This window comes from Genypterus blacodes, unplaced genomic scaffold, assembly GCF_046128005.1.
Source record: "Genypterus blacodes isolate CSIRO-AG114 ecotype Tasmania unplaced genomic scaffold, CSIRO-AGI_Gbla_v1 ptg000438l_1, whole genome shotgun sequence".
NCBI lineage: Eukaryota > Metazoa > Chordata > Actinopteri > Ophidiiformes > Ophidiidae > Genypterus > Genypterus blacodes.
In genome coordinates this window covers 5,039,641-5,053,052 of record NW_027467208.1, presented here as the reverse complement: position 1 = coordinate 5,053,052, position 13,412 = coordinate 5,039,641, and the positions used below count along the sequence as shown (strand labels likewise).

Here is a 13,412-nt window from a genome sequence, read left to right as displayed (position 1 = left end):
GTGAAAGGTCGTAAGAGAGGTATTGCGCAATACCTACAGTCAACCAGGCAGGCAGAAGGCAAAGCTCTCACTGTATATATATATATATATAAATATATAGAGAGAGAGAGAGAGAGAGAGAGAGAGAGAGAGAGAGAGAGAGAGAGAGAGAGTCAGGAGTGGAGAGTCTATGTCATTTCCTTGGCTTACCACAGCCATTTCCTGTAAAGTATTTGCAGGCTCTGAAATTACAGCGTTTTCACTCAGCGGGGCCCCAGCTGCAAGGCAGTAGCTCTTGAAATGTACTCAGCCAGATCTGAGGCAGTGGTGGCATCATTAGCATGTCCAAAAACTACACGCTAAGGTATGTCTCAGCGCCGGGCTTGCTGTCAGGGTGGTTTCTTCATTTCTCTCCATCTGGTTCCAGTGTTTACAACATGCAACTCTAAACGTGTGGATTCTTCCAACATATAAGTCCCACCACTTACTGTATGAATTATTGTAGATGTGCATATATATTTAATTATAAACTATAGCTGTACAGGCAATGAAATGAAAATATGAGTTCCAAAAGTGCTGACCGGCTCAAACAAAAAGAGGCACGAGTCCAGAACTACTTACCATGAGGGATATTCAATACATTTGGGCTTTAAACGCAGCATATTTTGCCTCTTGGTTTCCCCTTTAAATAGTCACTGGGCTCGTCAAGAAGTCCATTATTGTCTGTAGACTGCACCCTGTGTGTTTGGCACCCGCTCATGTCAACGAATAAGGTAATAGCCCTTGAGGTTAAAGTGGATGGAATCTCGTCCAAGCCTGAAATGGTCTTTTAGGCTGGACTGGCTTTAAAATGGCTTATGGACAGATACACTCACTGCATGGAAGTCTGGGAGGAAAATTTAAGAGAGCAATAAGAAATTGGCCGGAGGGACAGGTTCAGACTGGAGTTGTTTGGGGGGGAGAGAAGAATTGTATTTTTGTTTGTGTTATTCGGTTTCACTAAAGACTTTTAACAAATGCTGCATTGTTTGTTTCAGTGTATTAATGAACTCTAATTGGATCAAATTTGGGTAAAAGAGCCCAAAGGCAAAGGTAGCAGAACAATACGGGTGTCTCTGTTTGCTCCACAGTGGTGCTTTGTTTCAGGAACTCTGGTTAATATTATTTTATTCTTTATCTTTACTCACATGCTATTGTTTATACTTACAAAATAGTCAACAGACAATATTAAATCAGAGTGATTCGGGCTCTGTGCTCCTCAATTATGCACTGTTTAACTGAGACTCCAGTTTTAAGAGTGGTATTTTCTTTCAGTACAACGCTGCCCCCTTGTGGTCAACCTGTATAAGTGCACGTACGTGAAGGTGAAAAGACTTGAACAATTGAAATCTTGGAAATGATGGTATTGTGTTGGCAGATCTACATTATTTAGGTACAGAATGTGAACAGAAATGATAAGAGAAATAAGAACTGACGTTAGATTTTTTGTAATATCTTTCACTTTATTTCCTGGTGGACTAAGAAATGATGTGAATTGTATTTCTGCGGCACCTGTTTATCTAGAAAGCGAAATATTCTACCAGATAGTGATTTATTATGAAAATAATGCAATTACAAGTTTTATTTCAAGCAGTTTCAAGCACTTAATTCAAAACCCAAGCACTTTTCCAACCTTGTACAACCCAAATGAAAATGAAAGCGTTGAAGGATTTTCAGCACGTGTACCAACCCTGAATCAAAATCAACCGGACCGGCAATCGTTTGTACAACCATTACCTTCCAGAATGACCTTTTCCTCAAATACAGTAACGTTTCCACTAGAGAGGCAAAGCGCACATGGCTGACACACACTCGTTTCAGTTTATTTGAAGGTTCTACTCCGATGCAAAAATCACAGATGCCGCCGACACAAGGTGCAGGAGTCCCGTGGGATTCTCTGCTGGTGTTACTAAGCTCCGTTCAGCCTTGATTTATGTAAGGAAAACCACAAGATTGTTGGCGAGACAAGAGGCCGTGTAACAAAACAGTGGACGCCATCTAGACAGGCACTGGAGGCACAGGAGAGGGTTCAGTCAGCACATTATCTGCAGGTAGCAATGTGTGTGTGTGTAACCGATTCTCAACACCAGAGGGTGAACGCTCCTTTCCTTCTCCTGACTCTAAGTAAAAATCTATAAAAACAGGAAAGGAAAAGGTCAAAAGAAAAGGTCACATGTTGCACAACTGGAATGACACCACCTTATGTCATTTTCCCGTCAGGCGTTGTGCCGTATGTGATGGTGAAATACTCACAGCGGTCCATAATACACACTGTATAATGTACAAGACACAAAAAAAACACAACATACATTCTCCTTTCATTGCACTGGTATTACATTTGTGTTAAAAACAAAAATGAATGTGTCAGTCAAACAAATTCAATCTTTCAGTTTGAATCTTGAGTTGTTCTTTTTGAAATGATGTAGACGAGCTCATTTTTAAAAACAGTTATCAGCTGACTTTCAAGGTAGAAGTTGCCACTGCTAAAAAGTGTAAGATCAAAGAGTGTACACGAGTTGTTATGATATGAGGATTAACAGAAGAACTCATCTTTGTACTCCACACAGGTGGCAGGAAGCAGCTTGACAGCTAATCGGCAGCTGACCATCACTATTGCAGCGTGACAGGAGGACCAGGAGGGGAACCTCAGAGTGGCTGCTCGGTACAATCGACTGTATATAATCACACACACACACACACCACGTGAAGAGGTGGCAGACAGAAATGGTCAGTGATTTGAATGGCTTTTCCCTTTTGAAAACCAGGAGAGCTGCCTGGTCAGTTTAAAGTGTCCCGGTGAAGAGGAGGGGGTTACGACTCACACAGGTCCTTTACGTAGTGTGGCGTTCAGGGTCAGTGGAAACATCTTCAATGTTCAAACACGGCACGTAGAGAAGTCATAGTGAGACGTTTCGCGAGCAGAACGCAGAGATGTGAAGCGTACACAGTGACTACCTGGATGAGTTTAGGATGAGATTTCCGGAGACGGAACTCTTTGGCGTGCGGTCCTGGGACGATTTCGCAGAGGAGGAGCGTTGGACGGTCGCTCACTCTTGGTCTCGGACGGCTGAGTTTCGGCCTGAGGGGTGCTGGCGTCCCCGACCAGTTCACGCAGGAACTTGAACTTGGAGAGGAAGAGCTGCCACACTACATACCAACCTGAGGGCACAGAAGGAAAAGCAATCATTTAGTGGTGTTATGTCACTCTTGTTCTCTTAAACAGTCCATTACTACTTTGCTTTTCCTATTAAACAAGAATCCACATGTTACACCAACACTTAAAAATGGATTAGAACAGAAATTAGCTATTTTTTTCCTTATTTACTTAAGTTAATCAGATGTGTAAAAGGGAGGGGGGAAAGAAACGTCATGGTTAAGTTTCGACTTTTCCCAGACTGCTCTCCTCTACGTGATCGAAATAGAAACAGACTGAAATCTGAACTGAACTAAGGAACTTAATACACTGACAGCCACAAAACCTAATTTTAAAGATACTTGTACACTGAATCATCACTTTCCCTCTACTAACTGCGTAGCCATGCTGCGTAGCTACAAAATACATACTTATAAATACCTGTGTCCACAATTAAATAAAGCAGCTGTCTGATATTTAAAAGGCTGGAACGTTAAGGATTCGGTTGGCTTAGAAAGTTAAGAGTTATTGTCCTTTAAACTCACCGAACAGCACGAAGAGAAACGCGCACACTAGCGTGGCCACAATAACCAGCAGAGTGAGCCCGACACTTTGCCACATCTTTGCTGGACACTTGAGTTCAACAACAGCATAAGGAGGCGGAAATATTGTTTTGTTTTGCCTCACAAGACAAACCGGTGCCTCCTGTTGACAGCTGGGTGACTGTGGTGGCCTGTTACAGTATAGTTTGCGATGGCGGCTATTGTCAACAAGTTAGCTTCGTTGTGCTAACGATGAGAAAGGGAAAAACAAACGGCACGCGCTACCGACCAGCTGGTTAGTTAGCGTGTGGCTAGTTAGCGAGCTAGCTATTTTGGCGAGCCGGTGCAGCTTCGCAAACAGTCCTCAAGCCGAGCCGGACTGTGGCTTTAGCCAGCGGGGTAAAGTGCCTCTGCCGCGAAACGTTTGCTACATTACTGCGACATAAATGTACATTCTCACAGGAGAGACACGCACTGCAAAAGAAGGTGATCGCAACAAAATCAGCGCCAGGGGGAACTGCGACTGCGCGCGAAATGCCTTCTGGGTAATATAGTCTTTTCTGTAAGACTCGTCTATGCGGCTTCTGACTTTAAATGCGAAGGAGTTCCTGACATCATCCTCAAAGTCTTGAGCTGCTTGTGTTCATGCGACTGCAACCCATAGCCTGCTACTATTACATAAGGGTTGAATGAAAAGTCCTGGGCCTCACAAGTACAGTTTGTTCCGCATCAGAATCAGAATCAGCAGAACTTTATTGCCAAGTTTGTTTTCATTGACAAGGAATTCGATAGTTGGTGCAAACAACAATCAACATAATAAGAGCAAGATAGTAAATAGTAAATAGTAAATCTTAAAATCTAAAAATAAAACACACACCGTTATTTTACAAATAATGTAGTACTATTAACAATTGTACAGGTGAATAGAGCAATCAGCAAAAATAATTGTATATCTACTGCATTCATGTCAGTTAATTGATGATAACCCTTGTGTTCCTGTCAGGTGATGTGCCAGACAGACCACAATACAGTGATTATGTAGTTGCAACCTGCCTGTCATGTTTAAGGCTTTGAATTACGTCAGCACCCACCCAAGGTTTAAGTTGGAACTACACAGTCATTCTGGTTTTGTTATCCACTGGCTATGCAAATTATTAAACTAAAAATAGGTACAAGTACAAAGAATTCAACTCAAACAACCTACACTCTTGATTATTGCCATTAAAGGAGATAATGGCAACAATTGTACCAGGGTCACGTTATATATGAAGAACTCAAGTCTTTCACTCTATTGTACACATATCCTACAAATATTAAGAACATTCAATGTTCTCTCTAACGTTCAGAAGCGTTCTCCATCAGTTCTGCAGGAGGAATGGCTGTAATGTAATGGCTGCAACACGCCGAATCCCTGCCAGCTCCAATTACATAATAACCCTTAATTTTCCTAAGGTAGTGAATTCATAGGTGGAGCTGAAGCTGTTGTACCTCACAGTACAAAGAACATTTTGCACTCAGAGTAGAAAAGAGTAAAAATATTCTCAGTGTCCATGTAAAGTGTGTGAAAACGATTCATTATTGAATTCATCAGACCAGAAATTGGCCATGCAGCGGTGGCAGATATACCCTAGAATTCAAAAGAATCAGTGGTATAAGTTGCCGATGTTAATCTGGTTTTGAGAGGGTTGAGCACATCGAAACTAGGTCATAGATGTTGTATGAGGATGTGCCCCCCTTTGCTTTCTTATCAGTGTTGCTGATGTGTTACGGGAAGAGGCCTTCGTCATTCTGGTAAAAACAACCACTGTGAAAATATCTATCAATCATGTGCATTGAGTGCAGTCCGCTACTTTTCTTTTACTCAATCTCAATCTCCCTCGGCTCTGTTAGACCTTTCCTGACACCGCTTCATGTACAGACTTGTGCTCACTAGCAGATGTGTGTATTCTCTGGCAAGTCTTCCTTAACCTTATATATTTGCATACTTGCTGAGGAGCAAATAGAGGATGAGTCAGCCTTCTTGAAATAAATACGTCTGTGTGTTTGTTAGTATCTTAGCAATTTAAGGTTTACTTATCAACCGCACCTTGAGGCCATTGAATGTCTAATTGTGACAAGCGGCAAGAGCCGAGTATACTGCAGGAAGTTTTGCAGGAAACACATTCAGATAAAGAGACGGTTAAGTGGTATCATTTTTATCATGTTTTTCTTTGTTACACAGCCAGGAAATGTATAAAGGGGGATTCTACGGAGTTAACACATTAATGTCTGTTCACTGGTGAAAAATTACCCTAATGACATCATGGAAATCTCTGGTATTGGTGTTAAAAATAAAATGAAACAGATTAACAAATCATTCCTCTAACATGTTTGTGATGACCATAATACAACAACCCTAAAAATTATTTTCAGGGTTGAAGTTAGGTGAAGCGATTGCTGCTATTGTCTCTCAACAATACTACACCTAAAACCGCCCAGTCAGGCGCAAACAACACGTGAGGATATTCCGGGACGCTGGTGAGAGATGGTCTGTGTATGCACTCACAATCCTGAGACAAGGTCTAGTCAGTCTTAACACCTTTAAAGACATCCTTTGTCTTTGATCAGATGTTTTAATACCGGCTGCATTCCATTTAGGGGTGTCAGAGACATTCAATTGTGCACGCTGACTCAATGACACACCTAAGTGGAACCAAGCCAATATGTTGCTTACATAATTCAGGAGGACATCGTGTATTCATGTATTAATTTGTGTCTAATAATAGTGTTAGCGGGATTACATGAACAATTCTGAACAGATTATCCTTTTTGATACTTGAAATCTTTTATTATTAAGGGAATTGCCCACACTGACAATGTCTTGCTACTTCCGTTTGTATTTTGATACTGACCTGATTACTTGTTTCTGTAATTGCCCAATTTACACATAACCATGGGGCAAAGTCTCACTTTATCTTACAATATCTACACTGTTGTGCAACTGGACAATGAGACATCTGTTCACTTCCTTTTTCCACATCCCTATTTCAGTAGAAACAGCACAGGTGAACATGTGTGTGTTGCGGGTTTAGGCAATGCCATGCAGTGCAGTAACCAGGGAAAGTCCAGATGATATGATAACTCATTGTGTGTGCAACTCTTTTTTATATCTCTAACGGCTCGAATGTGCCTGACTTGGCAATTTCCACTGCTTATTAAGTACATTCTCAGCTGTTAAAAACTTATTTAAATGTCTGCTCCAGTTTCCCGGCATCCCCCGCTTAACTGCTGTTAATGCAAACACATCTGACCTCATTTGATGGATAAAGATTTGTCAATGTAAGATTTAGACACACAATACTAAAATGTGTTGTTTGTGGTTTATTTGACATTCATCTTGTCTGTAATAACAATCAGTTGCCTTTTTTTGGTTTTACATTTGAAAACCTACTCATTATTGTTTACTCTATATTTGATCACGGACAAGACGGACTGGAAATATGAGGTACAGAAAAGATGATGTCACACAATAAAGTTCCAGGCTCGAGCTGGGGACGTTCCAGTGACAAAATATTTATCTTGAGTCACTACTGTTTCCCCCCCCCCTCAATCGAGCAGAACGTTTTAGAGAACTTGACTTCGATACTCACACATCACGCTTCATATTTCATTTTCAGACACCTGTATTAGTCAATACTGAATTAGCCAAATTGGAATAATCCTTAAAATGTCTAAGACTGGCTCTTGAGCACGTCTGTCTGTATTAACATTCATGACACAAAATTACAAACGGCACATTTTTATTATACAAGTTAGTCAGTAACATAAATACAATATCGTCTAAATAACTTATCAGTTATTTATAATACAGACAAGTCTTCAGTGAAATTTAACACTTAACTCCATTTGCAACCGTCAACTACAAGTTTGACAGCCAAATTACTGTGCAATATCTTTATTTAATTTCTCATTTATTTGAAATAAAAATAGTTTCCTTTGTTGTGTGTCACAATAATTCATTATTATCATCATTATGTTAAAGTGACATTTGATTCTTTGTCCAGTCCAATGCCATACATACTGTAGCTGTGAAATTTAGAAAATGGCACACGGTGCCAATATGACACAAAATAATTTGCGTTGTACGCCAAATTCATCATTTATCTCAACGGTGACAAACAACAGTTATAACAGCCCCACTTAAAACCAAAGAGGGATTAAAATCCTCTTTCCCCCATGTTTCCATTAAAGATACAATTTGTATCAACGGCTTGCTTTATACTAAATATGTGTTATCTGATTCACAGAGGCAACTTATCTCACATTGCTGACATCATTCCTGGCAGAAACAGATTGTAACGAGGTGGATACCACAATATATATATATACTCAGACACTCAATCTTTCCATGAAAGACGGGTTTAGTCTGGCACATTACTTGTCCTATCTCAGGCCTCCGTTCTGACTCTGGAGCATGAGGATCTCAGCAGCCAGCATCTGTGGATCCATCAGCTGAGGAAACATGTCCATGGCCATGTCCACCAAGCTGGCATTGAAGATAGCGAGGAGTTTCTTACGTACAACCTCTCTCTTCTCCCCCTGAGGGGAAGGTTGTGCCCCCTGCAAAGGTTCCCACTGTGGGTGCGAGTGCTCACCTGGCATGCAGTGGACTGCCTGAGGATGACCGCCAAAGGGATCAGACCAGTATAGCTGCGGCTTCTGGTGGCCGTGGACTCTGTGGCTATGCTGCAAGTCTGCTGGCTGGCTGTAAGCACGCGTGCTGGCCGGATATGCACCGTAGCCGTGGTAATGAGACGGGCCGTAGGACATCATGTCATAGCTTTGGCTGCTGGTTGGCCCCAAGCTGTGATGCTTGTTCTGATTTTGGAAACCAGACTTGGTCCGCAGAGATGGAGGTGTGTGGGAGCAGCAGATGCATGGTGTGTTCCTCGGGGGGCCGTAGTGTTGCCTTAAACTGTGGGTGGACTGGCGGCTCCCGTACCCGGTCCCATACTGGTGATCAGAATGACTCCAAGGAGCGTCCATTGGCTGGTTATCTATGGAGCCCAAACCGGAGTCCAGCTGCTCCTGAGAACTTCCATGCTGCACAGAGCTAAGGTCAGACCGGGAGTGTTGGCTGGTCTTCTCTTTTCTCGGTGAGGCCCTTTTGCTGGAGCGGTGACTTCCTTTCACCTGTGCGTCATTTTCGCTTGGATAATCTTTCATCATGATACGATTACCCTGTTCTAGAGTCAGTTTCTGTGCCATCTCTTCTACCAATGACATGCTTTGGACAGGTCCAGGACTAGGGCTGGCTGCAGATTGTCTGAGAGCTGTTGAAGGCTGTTTCACTTTCTCCCGAAGCTCATCAGCGACAGAAAGATGAGATTGGTTGGCTCTCTCAGGATGGTGGAACTTACATTTGATTCCGTAAGTGCATTTCTTTCCTGAATGAACAACACATAGGATTAGTTCAGTGGCTGACACATGATCGGAATGTTGTTCGTCTACAAATGGGGCTTTTTGTTTTGTCTGTATGCATTTTTAGTAAATTATCAGTATTGTAATATTCCAACACAGTGTTGTGATCTCACCGTAAGGACACAGCTGTTTTTTGTGAATCTTTGGAACCCGCCTCAGGAAGTTTTCCAGGGTTGGTCCATGTCGTCCCAGAGGATCATCAGGGGGCATGAACCTGAGATGGGGTGAGACACAAAGGTTTGGTTTGACATTTTCATCATCAAGTGACTCATAATGTATCTGTGGGTTCAGCAGATGAAACAGCAGAAGCCCCTCTCTCAGGACAGCAGAACTCACTTATTGTTAACAAAGGAGAACATCAGCAGCCTCTCCTCAATGAATCGCTTCCACTCCGGCTTCTCTCCCTGAAGGTCCCGATACGTGTCATTGGACACGACAATTCCGTCGGACTCGTAAGCCAGCTTGACGATAAAGCGGTCGTCGTGACACACCACCCGTTTGCCTGCCACACGCCGTGAAGGAGTAAACACCAGAATCTTCCTCTTCTCCAGGTCTCTTAGTATGTGTTGATCTTCACACCGAGAATGACATCACAGTACAGAGGTTACGACATACGGTCACTTATTCACACATAAACACTTTTGACTTCATTGGTATGCTATAATAGCCTTTGTGGTTGTTCACAGCTGGACTGATTAGGAAAGACTACCTACATTGAGATTTCCCCTTTTTGTGCAATCCAGTTTACTCTGAGGATCTGTAGTTGCCTCACAGCAAACCATATCCTGCCATGTGGATGAAGTCATTTCCCAATATACTCTGGTTCTATCAAGTATATCAACCGAAACCCACTTCTTAAAAAGGTCAAAAATATGGTGCAATGTGGCAAAAACCTATTTAAAATCCCTGAAATCAGCATTGTAGGCCCAGATACTTCACAGCAACCCATACGTGCCTTGGCTCTAATTAACAAGGGCCTTGTTGCACAAACCACTGTGACCAGGGGAGGAGGAAGGACACATTATTAAACAAAGGTGAAGTCCCGTCGTTTTACCTGTGATTGGCACATCAGGCCTTGGCTGTTCTTTCCTCCACAGGGGAACAAACACGGTGATATTAGTGTGTCCTCTATCCAGGAAGAAGTTCACCGCAAACTGGATTCCCAGACAAGAGAAGACTTCCTTGTTCCCATGGCTGAATGAATGGAAACAAACAAGGAATAATGGATTAGGGACTAGGACTACTTTATTCATCATGGTAAATCATTAACAGGGTGCGCTCTGTCAAACACAGCTGTCATTTTACATATAAACTATATATATAATGACGGGGCTATTATCATAATTGGGCAGTTACTCTATAGTGTTTGACTCTTGTCTATTCTCTCTGTCACAGCATTTGCTATGCAAATATGATGCCCGCAAGAGAACAAGAGCAGTTGTGTCAGACAGGTTCAGCTTGATGAAATGACAGACACATGTTCTGTGTCAGAGAACATTCAAAACGGAAGATTCCGGGAGTGTCTGGAACTGAAGCACAACAACTTAATAGCATAACTGACGTCCATCTAATCGCATCTGAAATTATTAAATGTATTTCAGTTAGTTTAACTGTTGACAGTAATGAGTTTGGTCTCAGTGGTTTAGACCGAGTGGACTTAAGTAAATGAGTAAGATACGCTGCACTGGAGTAAAAAGAAACAGTTTTCCCTCAGAAATATAGAGAACATAGCACAAAACAGATATTCTAAAGCTGCAGTAACACACTAAATGATTTGTAAAAACTGTCAACAATGACAAATGGAGCCATAATGTAACTGTCCCTGTTTATTACTCTCAGCAGAAATCTATTGTGAAATGCAGCAGTTCCACGGTGGGATTTGAGAGTGTCAAGGTTGAAGCTAAAGGAGAAGCTGTAGAAAAAAGAAATGCAGTCTGGCCAGCTAGTGAACTGATGTGTTTTTCAGTAAGCAGCGATGTTCCCTGGGGTAACAAGAAGGTCCTCATACATGGGCCCAGATTTGCATATTGGAGCAGCTAGTCAGGTACATGCCTGCACAGGCGTGTCTGGCTGAGACAGCCAAGAGGAAAAAGTGAAGGTGTGTGCTCTCTTCATTGAGCGCAATGAGATAACAGAGTGCACACACTACAACCGTTTTGCATTTTTGCAATATCATTCTCTGACCTATTTCCTGTACGGTGTCTGTTGCTGAACTCGGTGACAAAGCCTCAACTGTGCCACAATGAGGACCCAATTTAATAATAATAATAATAATAATGACAATGTTCAAAGAGAGGATAACTCACGCATTCACCACATAAAAGACAACAAACAACAATTATGCCACACCTGTGTTGTCTGTGATACAAACATGTTAGGAAATTTGTTGTTATTTATGTGTGATTGCTCCATTTCTCTTCAGTGTGTGCTTCAATTCGCAAAGAGTAATTAAATGATGAAAACATGCTAAAAGCAGAGAAATATGAAGAGCTTTTTCCTCACCTCATAGCTACGTTGCTCCCGTCTATAACGACTGGTCTCAGAACGTCCCCATCCTCACTGGACTCCTCTCTGCTCTGGGGAGAAACAGGTAGCAGAAGGGCCTGGGTGGGGGCCTGGATCAGATCCCCCCTGGGCACCACTACAGACACTGTGGTCACAGGCCCCTGTCTGCCCTCTGGTCCAGCACCGGCTCGAACAAGCTCCCCCAGAACCTTGTCCGTGTCCGTGTTCAGGCCGAACTTCTGCAGAACAGCCCGCACCTGCGCGGTGGAGTAGCCGAGCTTGTGAAAGAAGTCTAGCTGGGCCTCCTTGTGTGTGTCTGCAGACGGGTCATGCTCAGGGTCCATGATCCATGTGGCGGAGTCCGTCTCTGCCAGGCGGGTTAGATTGTGGGTTTTACTCCATGGGAACAGTGTTGGGATGGAAGGGACATCAACATTCATCTCTTCTTCTTCAGAGCTGCCAGGTGACGTTCCACCTGTTTATCAAAAGTTTATCAAGAGAAAATTATTAAAACAATGAAAAAGTTAATCAAAGTATTTCAGTTGTTTATCTTGTAAAATATAATATTTACTGGTTACAGATACTCAAATGTGAGAAATGCTGCCTTTATTTATTTTGTACCATTATACATTTCATAATTTAAGGGGGTTTTAAATCATTGTTAAGCTGGAAGAATTTATGAATGACATTTGTCTTCATTTTGGTCATTTTATAGAGTAAACAATAAATAGGCTACACATTTAATACAACTTTGACTAAACCGCTGCTTTTAATAAAGACTTGGCGGATCAGGAAGAACAAGCTTGTGATGCAAATGGAGACGATTGTGTCATTCTGTCACAACACAAATGGATAAAATTACACTTAAACCGGACTATCTCTCACTCGCTCCAGGGCACCAACCTGTAGTTTGCCTTATCTGTGTACCTGTAGAGTCCCGAGTCCTCGCCTATGAAACGTCATAAAAACATGTCCAGCTGCTTCCGCAAGAACCCGAGATCAACTTAATCAAAGACGAAGAAGCTTACCTGCGGAGTCGCTGGATCCTCCAAAATATAAAGTGATCTTCTTTGTTAAACTTGTTTCGAAAGCCAAGTGTAAAACCTGACTCTGGTCCGCAGCTGCAATCCCGATGATTTGTGAGTTGAGTTGTGTGCCGGTGGAAGGAAGTTGTTTTTGTCTTTTTGTTCGCGTCAGCAGCCAATCAGCGGGCGGTTTGGAAATCGGGTCACATGCTGGATTACAGCATGAAACTAAGGTAAAACATGATCAGTCATCATTTACTGTGCGTTGAATAAAGGAAAGGGCAAAATGAAACTGTAACTTATCAGAAGAGCGACACACAGATACTTGACATCTGACATGATTTATTTGACGACCCTCGTTCTTCTTCTACTCCGCTAAAAACAAGAATATTCTCTTTTTCTATTGCTACATTTATCTGTTGACTGCAGATTAAAACTTCAAAGTTTACAACAACACTTGTATTTTGAATTTTTAAGATTGAAATACAGTTGTTAATACTATAACAACAAAGTGTTTTAACTTTTGTCCATTTTTACTGCTAATATGTATTTAGTTAGAGTCAAATTTGTTGTGGTATTAGTATTTTTTACTAATGTTACGGATTTGAGTATACTTCTTCCTCTTCTGAATATATATAGATATATACTGTATATTCATTGTGTCACAACACTCACCATACTGTGTTTTACAAATTGAGGATACATTGTGTTATAATGGTGCCCTCTTGA

At 41.9% G+C, this 13,412-nt stretch overlaps 2 protein-coding genes across 2 annotated transcripts; both read right to left on the bottom strand.

Annotated features, from left to right (window-relative positions):
* Window positions 1-1,785: 1,785 nt before the first annotated feature.
* smim13 (small integral membrane protein 13) lies at window positions 1,786-4,215 on the bottom strand. The gene is made up of 2 exons (XM_076139618.1): window positions 3,697-4,215; window positions 1,786-3,177 (listed from the first exon to the last, which is right to left on the bottom strand). The coding sequence occupies exons 1-2, from the start codon at window positions 3,770-3,772 to the stop codon at window positions 2,984-2,986; spliced, it is 270 nt and encodes an 89-aa protein (XP_075995733.1). The 5' UTR covers window positions 3,773-4,215; the 3' UTR covers window positions 1,786-2,983.
* A 3,240-nt stretch (window positions 4,216-7,455) lies between these two features.
* On the bottom strand, window positions 7,456-12,838 carry zc3h12ab (zinc finger CCCH-type containing 12Ab). Its single transcript, XM_076139589.1, has 6 exons — window positions 12,687-12,838; window positions 11,656-12,133; window positions 10,208-10,347; window positions 9,490-9,724; window positions 9,267-9,367; window positions 7,456-9,119 (listed from the first exon to the last, which is right to left on the bottom strand). The coding sequence occupies exons 2-6, from the start codon at window positions 12,096-12,098 to the stop codon at window positions 8,116-8,118; spliced, it is 1,923 nt and encodes a 640-aa protein (XP_075995704.1). The 5' UTR covers window positions 12,099-12,133; window positions 12,687-12,838; the 3' UTR covers window positions 7,456-8,115.
* Window positions 12,839-13,412: the final 574 nt, after the last annotated feature.